At 38.7% G+C, this 12,265-nt stretch overlaps 1 protein-coding gene across 17 annotated transcripts in view; it reads left to right on the top strand.

Moving 5' to 3' along the window:
- Nucleotides 1–12,265, top strand: part of Atad2b (ATPase family, AAA domain containing 2B) — a 143,473-nt gene that overhangs the window by 90,301 nt on the left and 40,907 nt on the right. For 11 of the 17 annotated variants that reach the window (XR_015622085.1, XR_015622086.1, NM_001427483.1 and 8 more), the window contains exon 19: nt 9,325–9,510. Coding sequence is in view for 10 of the 17 variants with exons in the window: in NM_001427483.1 (NP_001414412.1) it covers nt 9,325–9,510 (186 nt within the window). In the remaining 7 variants the exon portion in view is untranslated. Of the gene's footprint in view, nt 1–4,742; nt 5,372–5,843; nt 5,898–9,324; nt 9,511–12,265 lie in introns of those variants that run through there. The other 6 variants (XR_015622087.1, XR_015622088.1, XR_015622090.1 and 3 more) reach the window with 3 other exon arrangements.

A 12,265-nucleotide genomic window follows, 5' to 3' on the forward strand; every position in this document is an offset into this window, starting at 1 on the left:
TTTTGTTTCTTATAAAATTTAAAGTAGGTATTATGACCTTTTGATCTAGAATTATATATTTAGGAACTTTGCCCCCTAAAGGCTTATTAGGTATAAGAATTCATTGTCAGATACAGAAGGATATTAATCGTGGCTTTGTGTCATTATTGTGTTTTATATTACTTTTATATTTTACGTGCTTTGGTGTTTTGATTACATGTATATCTGTATGAGGGTGTCTGGTCCTCTGAAATTGGAGTTACAGACAGTTGTGATCTGCCATGTGGGTGCTGGGAATTGAACCCAGGTCCTTTGGAAGAACAGTGTTCTTCACCACTGAGCCATCTCTTTAGCTTTGTGCATGCTGACAAACATAATTCATCAAACAAATTGAAAGTCCTATAATGGGGCATTGGAAAACAAGTCATGTATATACTATGAGGCCACCAACAGAGATGAGATTGGTTTACACAGGTTAATATGGGAAAGTAAAGGTGGGGTGTGTGTGTGTGTGTGTGTGTGTGTGTGTGTGTGTGTGTGTGTGTGTATGTGTGTGTGTATGTGTTGTGTATGCGCATGCATGTGATCTGTTTATGAATGGTTGCTTTGATTTAGGGACAGGAATCTGTGATTGTGAATGATTAAACTTTCTGTTTTATGCTTTTAGTTTTGCAGTGATGAACATCAGACCTAGGACCTTGTGGCAGGTGCTCTTTCACTGAGCTAAATTTTCAGCCAACTTTGTTTATTTATACCTTTAATTACAGTATAAAGGAAGAAAAAGTCCCACCTACAATAGCAGCTGTTGTAGCGTATGGAACCTTTTCTTTTTATGGCATTTATATTTGACTATTAAGCAAATGAAAAATTAACTTCAAAGGAGATAGATGTGTTATCTATTGTCGCTGTAGTCCCAGATTCTTAGAGGATGAAGCAGGATAGTTTCTGCCCAGACATACAAAATCAACCAGGCAGTACCGTGAGATCCTCCTCTTTCCTCTGTTTTCCATGTGCATGTGCACACATGTACCGTGAGATCCTCCTCTTTCCTCTGTTTTCCATGTGCATGTGCACACATGTACCATGAGATCCTCCTCTTTCCTCTGTTTTCCTTTGTGCATGTGCACACATGTACCGTGAGATCCTCCTCTTTCCTGTTTTCCATGTGCATGTGCACACATGTACCATGAGATCCTCCTCTTTCCTCTGTTTTCCTTTGTGCATGTGCACACATGTACCATGAGATTCTCCTCTTTCCTCTGTTTTCCTTTGTGCATGTGCACACATGTACCGTGAGATCCTCCTCTTTCCTCTGTTTTCCATGTGCATGTGCACACATGTACCATGAGATCCTCCTCTTTCCTCTGTTTTCCTTTGTGCATGTGCACACATGTAGTGGTGCCTGTTGAGGCCAGAAGTTAACCTCCAGTGTCATTTTTTAGGAGCCTTGCACCTTAATTTTGAGGTAGGTTTTCTTACTGGAACCTAGGACTAACAGATTAAGCTAAGTTGGCTGGCCAGAAAGCTTCAAGTATGGTCTTATCTCTACGTTCCAACACTGAGATTACAAATTCATGTTCCCAGTGGGGGTCAGAGTCAAGTGCTCCCCCATACTTGGGTAGTAAAATTTACCCAGAAAATTGTCTTTCCTAGCTGTCCCTAAATCCTGTCTCTTTAAATAATTTTGGTGGGTTGGATTGGTTAATACCTATAATTCCAGGACTCTGGAGGGCTGAGGCAAAAGCATTTCAGGAAGGCATATCTCAGCTGGAGATAACGTGTATGACTTTAAAAAAAAAGTCACATTAAAAGAGAAGCATTTTCTAAACAGGAGTCTCTGTTCTGTATTGTCTGGTGTGTGTGTATTGAGGCCCAGGTTATGGGTTTAGTGTGGTAAAGCACACTACAAGCAGCACTCAGGGTGCCTTGTAGTGAACTGTAGCTTCATAGTATGGAGCCTGGGCCTCTTAAAGTCATAACTTGGCTAACTATGGATCTTAACTTCATATTCTTCGTTCTCTTTCATTTCTGACTTTCTTTTTTTGGTCATGTTGATGGTGAATGTGGGGGGAGGGGTATCAATTTATAGGAGAAAAATAATAAAAACCTCTTGGTTTCATCATTTGGCCGTGTAGTTTGCAAAAATCCATTTTCTCAGTGCAGTTCAAAAGCTTCTTAGATGCAAGAGCTCATGCTTGAATAAGCACCAGCTTGGCCAGGTCTTGGCTAGGCCGTGGAACAGCTAGGCTCTGCTGAACACTGCTGGGGACCAGCTAACCACTGTTTATAAATGTAGTAGTTTTTCAACAGACTTTTCCATAAAGATACTGCTAGTAAGTAAAACTGATGTTTAAAAACAACTTATAAAGGACAGCAAATCTGGTTTTAAGTAGCTAAGAAAAAAAATCCTAGGGTAGTGGGTGTGGTTTAAGTACTAAACCATAGCATTTAAAAAGTTCTCTTTTCTGTATCCTCTTTCTTTCTGTCTTCTCTCCTTGGGACTAAGACTCTGTCCTGAGGATCAACTCTAAGTAAATGTGTAGCAGGAGTCAGTCTATGGCAAGTTACTCTTAGCATGTATTTCTCTAATGTATGTGAAGTTTTACATGTGTGTGTGTGTGTGTGTGTGTGTGTGTAGGTCAGAGAACAGCTTTTGGAAGATGTTTCTTTTTTCTGTATAGGTTCATGGGATTTGGTTTATGATATCTGGTTTGATCAAGCAGCTTTACCCACTTTAACATGCTTCATACAAAATAAGTTGGATATTTAATAGTGTAGCATGAAAATGAAAAAAGGGAAGACTTAAATAACCTTTAAAGGAATGTATTTCTTATGTATGAGAAAAATGAAGAGGTGAAGAGCTCTCTGTGGTGTTCTTTACACTGTGGTGATGGTATTAACTGCTTAGCTGTTTTTTAAAACACACACATGCAAGATGTCTGTTTGCATGTGAGAGGCAAAACGTCCTCTCCTCACCTGTCTGCCTTGACTTATAAATTAATATTAGGAGAGAAATATATTAGAGGAATTAGTTCCTACTGAAGAGTTCCCTCACTGTTTAAGATTTAGTGTGTCTTAGAGTTGCTTGGAGGCATTTACTGAAATTTCTTAATTCTTTGACTCCAGACCCAGGGATCCTATTGCACTGAATTTGGGATAGGTTTTAGGAACCTATTTTTTAAACATGCACCCCAATCTATTATTATTCTAGGTCTTAAATAGATTACATTTTGAGGTACAGTACTTTGTGGTCTCTGTCTGGTACTAGCAGGCACAATATGGTTCTCTGTGTGTATATGTGCTGCTCTCACATTATTGAGCATGTCAGAGTATTCCGAGATGAATGGGAAATCCTGGCACATCCCTGGTTGGTACCTAAGTTCACACACGGTCACTGAGCCCTGCAGCGTGTCCTGAGGCGTCAGTGTGGGTAGTGCATGGCTTCAGTCTCAGTGCATGGAGGTGAAGACAGGTCGGTCAGGAGTTCAGCATTATCCTTGGCTACATAACAAGTCCAAGGCCAGCCTGAACTATATGGAACTTTTTCTCTTAACCTTCCCCCCTAGACTCATGAGACAAAAATCAGTAATAACTGTAATTCTACCTCTCTTCCATTCTCAAGTGTGAACGCTGTCTCCTCTATTATTCTCATTATTGACTTAGAAAAAGGATGAATGAATATTATATTTTATCTTTTTTGTTAAAAGATATTATTAGTGATATTATTAAACTAGAGTAAATTTATATATGTTTTTAAAGATTTTAAAAATTATTTAAATATCTGTATATGGGGAGGTATATATGCACATGAATGCAAGTACCAACAGAAGTCAAACTTCCCTGGGCCTGCAATTTTGTTCACTTGTAAGTCACCTGATATGGGTGCTGGAAATCAAACTCAGGTCTTCAGGAAGAGCAATGTATGTTCTCAAACACTGAGCTAAATTTCCAGCTCTTCAATATGTGATTTATCAAAAGCTTTGAAATTTAGGTACTGTATGGTGTTATGAATTATTTGAAATGGTGAATCAAATATTTTATTTGGTGAAAGTTTTAGTATTTTTCTATTCCCAGAGAGAAAAATATATCTGGGAGTTCTCAGGAAAAGCCATTTTTGACTCAGTAATATTAAAGGATTAATATTTATCTCAGTGCAGTGTCCCCCTTTTAGTTTACCTAAAATTTTTCCATATAATATATTTTGACCATGTTTTTTCCCTCCCCCAGCTCCTCCCAGGGCCTTCCTATACCCTACCCACCTGGTTTATAGCAGCCCTCCCTTCAAAGGATACGGCTCCTGTCATGAAGTTGCGTCATCCTTGTTCAGGGGCCATGCTAGTCTGTGCTGTCCCAGTTTAATGTGTGTGCACACTGGTGGTTTTGTGTTTGTTCACACAGGTGTCTGGGTTTTTCTGTGGTATACACTCCCCTGAGTTTGTAAGCAAATTAAATTGTCTTACTTCAGAATGTGTAACAGTGATTGAATTGCACTCTTTATGGAATGAAAGTATCAGAAAATTTAGCTTTAACAGACGTTGTTTTGTAGTATTGCCACAAATAGGTATGCTTCATCACTGACTGGCTTTGTACTTAAGTAGAAAAACATGGTGTCTCATTTTTTGAAATATTGTTTTTTAAAGATTTATTTATCTATTTTATGTATGTGAGTACACCGTCACTGTCTTCAGACACACCAGAGAGGACATCGGATTCCATTACAGATGGTTGTGAGCCACCATGTGGTTGCTGGGAATTGAACTCAGGACCTCTGGAAGAGCAGCCAGTGCTCTTAACCCGAGCACTCTCTCCAGGCCCCCTATTTTTTGAATTCTTGATCCTTAGAGGTCATACAGTGCTTCGTTTTTGCAGAAGATACTCTGTAAATCTTAGGTGAATTGAATATTAATGCAGTAAAATGATATTAATAGGATAAATCACCAGTGATACTATGTAATCTTATGATAGCAAGATACAAAAAATTCAACTCATTATGCTTTGAAATAAAGCACTTTCTATAAAAATTGAGTTTTATAGAAACTCAATTTTATAGAAAATTTAGTTCCCAAATTTTACTTTTAGCCGTGTTTCATAATTTTAGTACATTAAGTAACTGACATTCTAGAAGTTTCCTGACAACATAAAGTTGTTTGCCTCTTGCCGGTGATCGCCCCTCCTAGGTAAGTCAGAGCACATCTGGCTTGAGTTTTCTACTTTATTCACATTTGCATTTGATTTTTTTCCATCTAGATTTCAAGATTTCAGTTTTTAAACAAAATGGTTTGTAATGAGGCTATAAATTCTTAACTTAAAACATGTAAGTCTGGGTATATAAATCATTGGTAGGACACGGACCAACTTGTGCAAAGCTCTGGATCTCATCCCTAGAGCTGGCAAAATAGAAAAAGAAAATGGCAAAAATTTCACACATTGAATGTGTATGCATGTAGTGCTGGGGAATCAAGCCAATGTCTGACAGCAAAGCGAGCGCTGCCCCAGACACTTTAGTTTGGTGCTGAAGCACTGCCCTCTCAGTTCTGCTCTTCAGACATCAGAACTCCTCTAAGTATTAGTGCAGTTCATATCATTAGTACTCCCTTGAATGGGCACTTCTAGTCCAGCAAGATGAGTTTTGCTTTTGATATTTAGCATAAGTAATTTGTGATTTAAAAAAAAAAACCTTAAGGAAAAGAAAACGTGGTTAAGAGATGTAATATCTGGGTCGAGAAGGAAGCCAGGAGGAAATGAAGTGTGAACAGACACTGGATCGTGCTCATGTGACGTGTGCAAGAGCGCTGGTCATGTCAGACGTGTTTTGAAACGGTTGGTTCAGTAATTTGGCCTACTGTCTTTTTTCTCTATGACAGTTTTTCTGTTTTCTACTACACCTTGCACATCCACCAATCCGAGACACCTTATAGGTGAGTATTTCTCTAGTTCTCAAGCGGCATCAGTTGTTCCAGCCAGGGGCCACTTCAGTAAAACTAGGCTCTATTTTTCGTGTGAATTGACAGGCATTCAATTTCACAAAGACTACTTTAGTCCACAGCTTTAAAAATTGCCAACATGGGATATAGCTCAGTGACAAGAGTACTTGCCTGTTGTGTGAAGCCCATCCCCAGAATCCTGCTTCCTCAACACCTAAATAAGATCTAATGATCATGAGTTAACTGTTGAAAGGCTGTTTTTACATTACTCTTAAACCAACATCCCAGAATTCACAAGAAAATGCCATTTCTTTGATGTTTATACTCTTACAAATTTTAAAATGCTAGTTTTGGAACATTCATTCACTCGTTCACTCACTCACGCACGCACTCACTCACTCACACACTCACTCACTCACTCACACACTCACTCACTCACCACCCGCTCACTCACTCACTCACTCACTCACACACTCACTCACTCACTCACACACTCACTCACTCACTCACACACTCACTCACTCACACACTCACTCACTCGTTCACTCACTCACTCACTCACTCATTCACTCACTCACTCACTCACACACTCACTCACACTCACTCACTCACACACTCACTCACTCGTTCACTCACTCACTCACTCGTTCACTCACTCACTCACTCGTTCACTCACTCACTCACTCACACACTCACTCACTCACACTCACTCATACACTCACACACTCACTCACTCACACACTCACTCACTCGTTCACTCACTCACTCACTCGTTCACTCACTCACACACTCACTCACACACTCACTCACACACTCACTCACACACTCACTCACTCACACACTCACTCACTCACTCACTCACACACTCACTCACACACTCACTCACTCAGTGCTTCTAATTGAACTTGGGTCTCAGAAGCACTATACAAGCACTTCCTCATTAAACTTGCAGCTCACCTTTTGAAATCTTAGTATAAAACTGAGAAATTAGAACAAGTTGGTTTTATATTTAAAACCATGAAAGTATACTGTAATATCGTGTTATACAAACTGAGGAATTAAAAGGAAAAGCCCTTCCATAGTGCTTTTCACTATTTCTAGAAAGTAAACGTGGTTCCCAACTAAAGGCTTAGAGGAAACATTGTAGAAATAATCTGTAGATGTTGTTTATCTCTTGTAGTCTTCTGTAGTAAGGTTAATTCTCCAGTCATATCATTATACTCATGGGTTAAAAAGGCTAAGCCTTTTGGATTTTTCTATATTTGTGTTAGACTCATCTGCTCTCGGTTTTCTAATATAATTTGTAAAATTTTAGAAAAAATGATATTTTTAGAGACATTGGAAATAATAGAATATTATGTTTAAGTTATAAATTTTGAAGAGGATTTGATGAAAATGAGAAAGAAGTCTAAAGAAAGCCGTCTCTGAGAGTTGCTGAGTCTGCGCAGCCCACAGTCAGCAGTCAGCAGAGCACCTGTTGCTTCTGTTGTTTAACTCTGACTCTGTGAACTTCTTCTTATCCTTAACCTGTTGTAGTGCCCGTTCACACTGACGCTTGGTAGTAGCTGGATGTTCTCAACATGTATTCCTACACATTCTAACAGAAGTACTAGCGTAAGGCAAAAAAAAATGTGTAGAGGCATGTCTTGTTTTCACCTGTACACCAGGCATGAGGCGACATGCAGTGGCCCATTTTCTCCTGAAGTTTGTGAGAAGTTACTGTTTGCTCGTCTTCTTTCTTTGATCACTCTTCTTAATTTCTCTTCCTCTTAGTTTTACCAGCATAGACAGGGGATTGGAAACCAGCAGTTGGAATTAGTTACTGTTTTCCTCATACCATGCCTGCTGTTGGCTTAATGTAGCAATTTCTTTAAAAAAAAAAAAAAAAAGAGAGAGAGAGAGAGAGAGTCTCGATTGCCTTTGCACTCCTGCGTGGATAAGAACCTGAGTGGCTCCTTCCTTTTGCCAATGATTTGTGCTTGTTCTTTTTTTTAAATTTCCTATAAGAACTTTGAAGAGGGAAAAATTATAGATTTCCAAAATTTAGGATAACAGTATTTACAGTAAAGGTCGGAGTTTGTGAGTCCTGATGAAACCGTGTCTACAGCTGCTCTGGATTGGTGGATATGCAAATAGCAAGCAAAGGAAGGAGCAAACATTTCCTTTGAGACACGTGACAGGAGCGTCTATGTTCCTTCCACCTGGGGAGTCTATTTGAGCCTCTGTCATCTGTGTTGGCAGCACTGTGAAATATTAGTGAATAATCTTATGTAATTGGTAAGGATGCTCATGAAATAAAAATATTTCTTTTTATTCTTTAGAACATTTCTAATAATTTGCTTGTATGCTTGTTTATTTGTGTGTGTGTGCGTGTGTGAGAGGGAGAAAGAGAGAGAATGTTGCTGTATAGCCATAGCCCAGGCTGGCCTCAAACTTGCTGTGTAATCCCATCTGTCTTGTAATTTTCAGTCCTTTTGCCTCAGCCACCTACATGTTGGGATTATAGGCATAAGTTACTACGTCTGCTCTAGTTATTTGTGTTAGGTGCTTACTTACCTTTTACATTACATAGGCTCATTGTGATGTGTTTAAAATAAGGGAAGTAACTAAAGAATAGAACTTTCTAGTTGGAAGAAATAGTCAGATGTTCAACACTTATATCTAACCTTGTTAAAAAGATTGCATCTTAACATGGAAGAAGGCAGTGACGGCCTCAACAGATGTTAGCCTGCACGCAGAGGAGAGCAGCAGTTCTGGCTCAGCAGTAATAGCCAGTCTCCTCTTACAGTTGTGTGTTGGCAGAGTGTGATGGGAAGTATGGTTTTAACAACTGAGGAAAATGCCGTTTTAATTTCCTGACAGTGGAAGTGTCTCAGAGCTCCTTGCTAACTTATTGTTCTTCTTTAGAGAAGTCAGGCTGTTTTGTAACTATGAACAATTGAGTGATAGAAAGAGATAAGTATGTAAGCAGAAAGTTCATTAAATTTAAGCTCTAGGGTAGGGTGTCTTGGTTAACATGTATTCTTGCATTCAGTGATTTTAGATACTGCTTAAGTATTTCAACAATGCTGTCCTTTCTTCCTTATTGATGGTCACTAATAACACTAAAAGTGATATGGGCGATAGAGGTGCTTATTTTTATTAGCAACATTTTTTATAGTGGTTGCCTTATTCCTACATGGTGAAACACAATTTTTTATCTTTATGCTATTAATATGTACTGAATAGGAGTGGTTAAATTGTAAAATACCTTTTTATATATGATGAGGCAAGAGTACATAGGAGTTACTTATATAAGCTTTTGTATCCTCTCTTAAGAAATTAAGTTTGGGGATGATTGACATATTGAATGTATACAGGGGTTGATACGTAGGTTTTAGAGTACTCAATTTGAGCTTTTAATCACTGGTTCTTTCCTTAGATATTTCGAGAAGCTCGAAGAACAGTACCGAGTATTGTTTACATGCCTCACATTGGTGACTGGTGGGACGCTGTCAGCGAGACCGTGAGAGCAACGTTTCTGACCTTGCTGCAGGATATACCATCCTTTTCACCTATATTTTTATTGTCTACCTCTGAAACCATGTACAGTGAGCTGCCTGAAGAGGTAAGAAGTGCTTAAATTCTATTTTTGCCTCATTATGTTATTGTGTGTGCCTAGACTTTAATGGTTGAACCATGTCTCCAGCCTGCTGTTTTTTTTTTTTTTTTTAATCTTTATTAACTTGGGTATTTCTTATATACATTTCGAGTGTTATTCCCTTTCCCGGTTTCCGGGCAAACATTCCCCTCCCCTTCCTTATGAGTGTTCCCCTCCCCATCCTCCCCCCATTGCCGCCCTCCCCCCCACAGTCTAGTTCACTGGGGGTTCAGTCTTAGCAGGACCCAGGGCTTCCCCTTCCACTGGTGCTCTTACTAGGATATTCATTGCTACCTATGAGGTCAGAGTCCAGGGTCAGTCCATGTATAGTCTTTAGGTAGTGGCTTAGTCCCTGGAAGCTCTGGTTGCTTGGCATTGTTGTACATACGGGGTTCCAGCCTGCCTTATTATATTGTTAAAAAAATTGTTGACTTATTAAATTAAACAACTTTTAATTATAATAAAAATCACAGTTTTTATACCAAATCTATTAGCTTTTTAGGCACCATTCCCTTCACTGCTGTGAAGATGAGACAATTCCATGCTAAAGCAGAGCCTGATGTGTGCGGCTTCCTCAGAAAGCCTGAGCTTTTCCACCACTGTCCTTCATAATGTCCCTTTTCATTCTTTGTGAGCCAGTAGCTTTTCATTGATGGAGTTAGATTTTATTTGGGGTAAATATTACCGTGCATTTTTTCTTTTAAAAATTATATCTGAAATTTACTTTTGAGTTCAAATAAAAAGTAAAGCCATAATTGATTCAGGGGGAAAACAGGCTTTGAATGAAACTTATCAAATTTTTCTGCCTGTCTATCCCTCTCGCCCCCCTCTTTTTTTTTGAGACGAAGTTTCTCTGTAGCCTTTGCTGTCCTGGAACTTGCTCTGTAGACCAGGCTTGCCTCAAATTATGGAGAACTGCTTGTCTCTGCTTCCTTTGAGTGCTGGAATTAATGGAGTATGCCATGACCGCACAACTTGATTAAATTTTTATTTTTTGTGTATTGGTATTTTGCCTGCATGTTTTGCCTGTGCAAGGGTGTTGGATCCCCTGAAACTGAAACTGGATTTACAGACAGTTGTGAGCTGCCATGTGGTACTGGAAGTTGAACCTGGGCACTGTGGAAGAACAGCCAGTGCTCGTTAATTGCTGAGCCGTCTCTCCAGCTCCTTATTAAAAAATTTTAATACCCCGATCTTACCTGACATTCAAATGGTATTTTAAAAAAATACTTATTGAAAATATTTTCCTAGGAGATACTGTAGAAATGATGTTCATCTAAAATATTTACATGTTTTAAATGTAATATAAACCTGGTCATATAGAATTTTATAATTCAAGTATTTGTTTACTGAGTACTTTCATGTTTTGCCTTTTGCTAGTTGTTTTAATAAATGAATTTGCATTAATTTATTAGTCTTGTATGAAACTGTTTATTTTATATAATAATAATGGTAGTAATAATAAATAATTGTATATATAGGCTTATGTATGCATATGCAGGCTATGTTGTTGATCAGAGGACTGCTTTTGAGAATCCGCTCCTTTCTTCCATTGTCATTTCTGAGGATCAGACTCGGGTTGTCAGGCTTGCATGGCAAACACTTTTACCTGCTGAGGCATCTTACTGACCCAAGTAGGCTTGTTTAATTTTAAATTGTGCGTGTGTGTGTGTGTGTGTGTGTGTGTGTGTGTGTGTGTGTGTATGCACAAAGATCATAAAAGGACATTATGCCCCTTTAAACTGGAGTGACAAGCAGTTAGTTGTAAGCTGTTTGACTTGGATGCTGGGAACTGAATTTGGGTCCTCTGTAAGAGTAGCCTTCTACTCTTAACTGCTGGGCCATTTATGTGTCCCAAATAAAATTTGGATGTTTAGTGTCTGGTAGAATATGAAGGCTACTAACCATAACTTTTAGTTTATTGTCATAGAGGGCATAGTTTAGCTGTTGTAGTATTCAGAAAAACTATGATATTGATTGACTATCCTTAATTAGCAGAAGTTTGTTAGCATTGAATCCGAGGTTTTAGCTTCTTTTCCTTTTGTATCATTGTTCTGTATTTTTGCTTTTACTAATCATGTAGATATTAAGAATACTTACATTTTTGAAGTGGAGATTATGTGAATTCTCTATAAACGGATTGCATAATTGCACAATTTAAAAATACTCTGTGTAAATGTAACTTTTCCATATCTGATGTAATTGTCATCTCTGAGGTTTACTGCCTCTGTCTGCTGACCTAATCCTAATCCTGGAAACTTAGCCTCTGTGCAGTTTTATCTAGGCCTAGAATGTTTGCAACTTCTGAGACTTACTACTGAATAAGATCATCCTTTCTAGTTCTTTCTGAATGCTGAATGGCTAGTTCAACTCAGCTTGGAGGCTGATTCTCTCCAGTCCGATTGATTGGGTCTCGCTTCTCTCTTGGCCTCTTACTCAAGTGCTCTGCGTGGCCTAACTAACTCTAGCAATCTTTTCTGGATCTTTTATCCTCTGGCTTGTTCTCTCTTCAACCTGTCGCCATAAAACCCTCTCCTTTCTGCACCTGCTCCTCAGGTAGCTTCCCTTTCTTCTTTCTTCTCACAAGAAGAAAGACTTGGGGCATATTTTGTCCCATTTTTTTCTCTGACTCGTCATTTTGTCCACCACTTAATTAGACCTTGCCTTCAAACATTCAAGCTTCCTTCTGCAAACTAACTTTATTTTCACTATTTGGGATTAA

Source organism: Rattus norvegicus, chromosome 6, assembly GCF_021556685.1.
Source record: "Rattus norvegicus strain SHRSP/BbbUtx chromosome 6, alternate assembly SHRSP_T2T, whole genome shotgun sequence".
Taxonomy (NCBI): Eukaryota; Metazoa; Chordata; class Mammalia; order Rodentia; family Muridae; genus Rattus; species Rattus norvegicus.